We start from the raw sequence: 5788 nt of genomic DNA on the forward strand, positions 1-5788 counted from the left end.
ACTGTACAACTGAAGGGTCCGCGGCTATCATCAAGCACTTGTTGTGGACATGACTGAACCAGACACGACTGCGCTACCTGAGAACAGTGGGCCTTCATCCGACGAGACCACTGGATCTGTGGCTCTTTATGGGCCCCACCATGGAGCACAGTTGATAGCGGAAACCGGCCTCCACGTATATATTTAACTCTGTATGCCGTTGGGCAAAATTTGGAAATTAAAAAAAAAGAGGTGCACGGGTGAGGTAATCGACAGCCTATCTCGCAAGGCTAGGTGCGCCAGCAGCCATTAACAGGATCAATTTTAACACGAAAGTGTTTTATGCCGGGGTCCACCAAGTACTTCCGTCACGGTTATGACGTTGATAAAATGGACGCCAACGGGTGAGAAAGAAAAAAAAGCTAAGAAAAAGATCCGCCGCTCGGAATCGAACCCACGACCTTGCGGCCGCGACGGTCGCAAGGTCGTGGGTTGCGCTGGCGTGGACGTGTCTAATGTCTCTTCCTATTTGTCCTCGTCCACACCAGCGCTAAGAAACTGCCTTTCCATATCAGCGGACCACTTGTCAGACACGCTGTTTAATCCCAGCTGGAATACCTTAAACTTTGTATCGCCCTAAATCTCTGTTTCGTTGCAAAAGTCTTCGGAGGTGTAGCTAAATACCAGTTGAAGGCATGTTTTAAAATCTGCGAGTAGTTTTCGAATATTCGATACTCTTTCCGCATCAAGACTGATGCTGGGGTACCAGCGTGGACGCTCACGGAGATTTCAGCCGGCATGCGCACACAGAACTTCCGAGAAAGCATAGTAAAATGCAATAACAATATCTGGAACACACCACACAAGCTGAGCATAATATTCGAACACAGAACAAAACTATATAGGCGGTGTTTAGCAAATGCATGTCGTTTCCTCAAAATTTACTGTAACAAAAGACACGTTGTTTGCACGCAGAAACGCAGGCCGTCCTTTCTGAAGGCGTCAACGTGTGTCCAACGAAAGCATGACCACTGACCTCTTCAAGCGAACTGCGGCCAACGGAATGAACCCCCCAGCGAGACTTCGAAACACCAGCTCGGACCCCTTCCGTGTGGCATCTTACTGTCTCGCCATGTTCGGCATCCACGTAGACGACACGAGCACGTACACGGTCTCCCTGCCCGTGCGGGTGCTCAACATTGCCCTCTCGGTTCTAACCGTCCTCATGACGAACCTCTTTCTCCTGGAGCATGTGATGAGCTACCTGTACGGCCTTTCGGGCTGGATGTACGCCAAGTGGCTGATGGCCGCCATCAGTGGGGCACTCACGGCAACCACCGTCATCGCCAAGGCGTCCAGCGTCAGGCAGGTGGCCGCCTTCTATCGGACCAACTTCATACCGTGGCGGACGCGCGCCAAGACCGTTGCCCGGGTCAAGTCCACCCTGGTCATCCTGCTGGTATGGGCCTTCATTCTGGCCAACGCCTTCGACTTTGCCGCCAACGGCATCGAGGAGGATGCCAAGATATACGCCTTCTTCTCTCGATCTCCGCTGCCGGTCAACGGAACGTTCACCCCAGATGCTATCAGGGAGGGCTTCTTGCGCCTGGATGCCTTCCTTCGCTGGCTCTTCGTGCTGGGTAAATGCCTTACGCTATTCGTAGTTCGCTCGGCAATGGCCACTTGGTTAGTGCTCGCAGGTAGGAAGGCCAGTTACCATAACGAAAATCAACGCATGAAGGGCAATGATAATTATTCGTCAGCTTCCCCGGCAAGTATATAGAGAATGGAAAGTGGTTTACCGGAATTTGGTGGGAAACTACGACAGAACGAACGGAAGCAAAAAAGAAGAAGCATTGATTTCAAGCCACATGCGAGTGCGTTCCGCTAAAAAGAAAATGCAATCAAGCCGCCCGACGGAACAGCACGATTGAGAAGAGTTGATTGTAAGAACAATCATTCAGTATGTTAATACATCCTCCTACCCTTTCTTACAAGTAGACGTTACTCGAACTACTTCGACACATGCCAATAGACCTTTTTCAAGCAATCCCAGAACGACTCGCGGGCGCGCGGTGCACTATGGAAAAAGTGTGTACGTCGATTGAGCCGTCTATTTGATCACCTGCTGCTCGTTGGCGCCGTGGGAAACGAAACGCAAACGTCGCCGCTTCCTGACTAGTCTTATATCGTGAGTACTACACATATCATAACGCATCTGTATACGTATATCTACGCATGAAATGTGAGGGAATTAATACAGTCAGCGTAGGTATTAGCTAGCGGATATACATGTATATCGGATGTAGCGCTTCAGCGACATGCGTGTTATCGCGTGCCGATACCTTGAAAACGTACTACCATGGGTGATATGAGCTGGAACAACGCATTCATGTTTATTCAACGATTGCTTACAATGTAATAATATGAATGTGACGTATTGAACTGCAACGTATTGAACCGCACCTTTCCGCTTCAGCAGTTGGTGCCATGAACACTGTTGCGCTTGCCAACTGCGTTTAGCCGCTGTGGCCTTTAGATGGCAATTTCAATGTTCCATCTCGTATTTCTCATGACTATATACATATCTACGGCATGGTCACCTGTAAGCCAACACGCGAAAACACAACCGGCGTTTGTAAAATGCAACACCTGCAGTTAGTGTCAACGAATGGTGATAAAAGCTTATCGTTTGTTACCTATGCTGCGAGTAACGCGCACAATCTTTAATCAATATATATCTTATCATACTAAATGCCGAATGTATTCTCTCTCGTACGCTTTAAATATCAGACTCTCGCGCTCGTCGACAGTGTCGGTGGACGTTGATTCCAAGTGCATCCGCGAATTGCATAGACCGCTCCTAGACTTCATCTACAGGAAACCGAGTTGTATCTTTTTACTTAATTTATGCCGTAGGGCATACTGGCTCAAAAAAAAGTTTAAATGATGTTCACCAGCGACGAGCTGGCCGACCAGATTTAGGTCGCCTGGCAAGCCGAAGATGCCGTCCGAGTCCAAGGATTTCGAGTCATCACCTGAGGCACCTCCACTACCATCATCATCATTGACGGACTGTGGGACGGGACAGAGGTCAATCCCCTCTTCCCCCCGCCTTGCCGGAAGGAAAACTGCCGGACCAGTCTTAAATAAAGTTTGTTCACTCACTAAATGACGCTTAGGAGCCACTCAACTGGTCTAACAGTGACATGCAGAAAGACTAGACAGATGGAAATCGTAGAGGCCAACACAGCTAAACACAAACGTTCATGATTGAATTACGCAGTAATATGTACCACCTTGCCAAATTCACTTGATCCGAGAAGTGCTGGCACGGTGCAGTTGGAAAGGAATGCACTGTGTATTATCTTTCGTGGCCGGGACCACTATTTTTATCCATCCATAGCTCTAGTTAGAGGCTAAATCTTTTCTCTCAGCATCGAGATGAGGAGTGCTGAAAAACATGATACTGTATTGTCAATTCGTGGCGCCTATGAAACGCCGCTTTAACGTCATCGCAATACTTGTCAACTCGGAGAGCGCACCGTGAACCAAATGCCAGTTCTGTTTGCACATTCTAATATCATCAAAACGCAGCTGCGTACCCCGGACACTGGATTTGTGTAACTATTTAAAGGCAAACTGATGGACTTTCACGTGACGAGAGAAAGCGACTACAGGGAAGACAGGGAGATTAACGAGAATAACAGAGAGCTGAGCTAGTTGGCAAGTATTCATTCTAAAAAGACAGGACGTGCAAACACGGACACAAGAAAGAAGTCGGGACACCACATCCTGTCTTTTTAGAATGGGATTAACTAGACATGTCCAGTTTGCTACCCTACATGTGAGGGTGGCAACGAGGGAATAAAAGAGAGAAAGAAAGCATCAGTGAACACTATAGTCACGATACACATGCAGAGCGCAACGTATCGTTTCAGTCAATCGCTTAAGTTGGTTGCCTGCAAGAACTGCAAAAGCGCTGGCGTCCTGGGCTGATGAGCTGTGAGGCAAGAGATAATTCCTTCAGTAAAAGGTCGGTAATCGAGTCTGCTCAAGCTATATATGAGAGTCAGGCGATATTTGTCAAACTGTGAACAGCAGCACAAGAGGATTCACATTTGCAGTTAGCGCACATGAGTAAATACACCCTTTCACTTCGATAGCTCTATCAGTTGGTGAATGCTAAGCCGACCCACAGCCAACACAACATTGTAACGTCGAGTCCAAAAATGTTCGTTGGCAGTTGGAGCTGTGCAAGCGACGGTTAGAGTTTATCGGATAATTACAGTGAGTTAGCGTGGCACTATGCGCGTCGTGGCGAAGCTCTCCGGCAGCGCCTACTCCAAATAAAGGAGCAGTGCGGCAGCGTAATTGGCAACCTGGTTACCACAGATACCACGATGTCCCGGCAGCCGCTATAAAATTTTGTCATGTCCTTCATTGACAAACGTCGTTGGTATGGCACACCAGCTGATCGCAGTTCCCTTGAAGAGCTGCCTTTCACTTTGGCTAAATTAGATATGTGGGAGTAAGCGCCAGTACTTTATCCTCAAATTGGTTAAAGCTGCCCCAATAATGACTCCTTTAAAACGCAGGTCCAACGTGCTTCAGCATCTTCCTGTACAGCTTCATGACGGAGCTGGCCGCGGGGAACATGGACCACCTGAAGCACTACATTCTCACGATTAAACACTCGGACCACGACGACCCTGCCGAGACGGTGCGCCAGATCCGAGACCTGTACTTCCACCAGGCCAGCTCCGCACAGGAGCTCGATTCGGCATTCAGCGGCCTCGTGCTGCTCTGGTACCTGATGTGTTCCGTGTTCACGTGTGCGAACATCCGCGGCGCGTACCTCGGCGAGTTTCCCGGAGACCGTGCCGTGTTCTCCGTCCTTCTCGAAGCATTCCCGCTCTACTGCGTCTACGTCGGCATCACGATGGCTGCATCGGACTTGCACGACGCGACGATGGAGGTCCTTACGCAGATTGAGGCGTTCACGGCCATCTTGGGCAAGCGCTACCAGCTGCAGCACGCCACTTACTTCCTGGCCAACATGTGCATCACCTCGGTTGGCCTGAATCCTCCGCGCCTTACCGTGGGCCGCCTGTTCCCCATACGCCGCGTGCTGCTCGCCGTTCTCGTGCTGCTGTTTGTCGCCGCGGCCTTAGTTTCCGCACGGATGGCACAAAGTAGGGATTAGCTGCGTCTGCAATGCTTAGTGATTACTTGTTTGCACTGTAAGCGTTGATATATGACTAGAAGGTATCAACAATCGAACATAGCCGTAAATCACCGCAGTGGTTGTTCGAGATCATTAAAATCGTTTACATAATTTCAACGATTTATTTCATTCTACCTGCAATCGAAGGAACACCATGCAGCAAATTTAATATGAGTGTGAATTCTCGGACGCTGGTTAGAGAGAAAATGATAAAACAAAGGCAACTCAGGGAGCTTAATCAGAACAAAAGAATTGTTTGATGTATACTTGAGAGGGGGAGGATAAGAATACCCAGAACGTAATTGCACAGGGTCAGAACTTGCATCTTGTAAGAACTCATCTGCTGCGATGGCTCGTCAATTTCGATAATAATTAATAGCAGCTGTCGCAGAGCGTTTGCGACAGTTGCACGCTGAATCGAGGACACAGCCTAACGATGAAGGCGAAAGCTACTGGATGGTCGAGTTCTGGTGGGATATAAAGGCGGAGCGAAAATGGTGCATCCGGCTGTTGCGAAAAGTTCGCGTGCGCCAAACGGAGACTCGTGCCAGCACCTTAAGTAATCGAGATGTCCATAGGCGT

At 49.0% G+C, this 5788-nt stretch overlaps 1 protein-coding gene across 1 annotated transcript; it reads left to right on the forward strand.

Moving 5' to 3' along the window:
- The first annotated feature begins 960 nt into the window (after nucleotides 1-960).
- On the forward strand, nucleotides 961-5310 carry LOC119376182 (uncharacterized). The gene is made up of 2 exons (XM_037646113.2): nucleotides 961-1619; nucleotides 4578-5310. The coding sequence occupies exons 1-2, from the start codon at nucleotides 1004-1006 to the stop codon at nucleotides 5183-5185; spliced, it is 1224 nt and encodes a 407-aa protein (XP_037502041.1). The 5' UTR covers nucleotides 961-1003; the 3' UTR covers nucleotides 5186-5310.
- Nucleotides 5311-5788: the final 478 nt, after the last annotated feature.

The sequence above is a fragment of the Rhipicephalus sanguineus genome, unplaced genomic scaffold, assembly GCF_013339695.2.
Source record: "Rhipicephalus sanguineus isolate Rsan-2018 unplaced genomic scaffold, BIME_Rsan_1.4 Seq11131, whole genome shotgun sequence".
Classification (NCBI taxonomy): Eukaryota; Metazoa; Arthropoda; class Arachnida; order Ixodida; family Ixodidae; genus Rhipicephalus; species Rhipicephalus sanguineus.

What these genes read in the sequence shown, in the direction of transcription:
- LOC119376182 (XM_037646113.2), top strand. Translation starts at nt 1,004, where the DNA reads ATGACCACTGACCTCTTCAAGCGAACTGCGGCCAACGGAATGAACCCC. An exon ending in TCGCTGGCTCTTCGTGCTGG is followed by an intron (nt 1,620 to 4,577) that starts GTAAATGCCTTA and finishes TTTAAAACGCAG; the next exon opens with GTCCAACGTGCTTCAGCATC.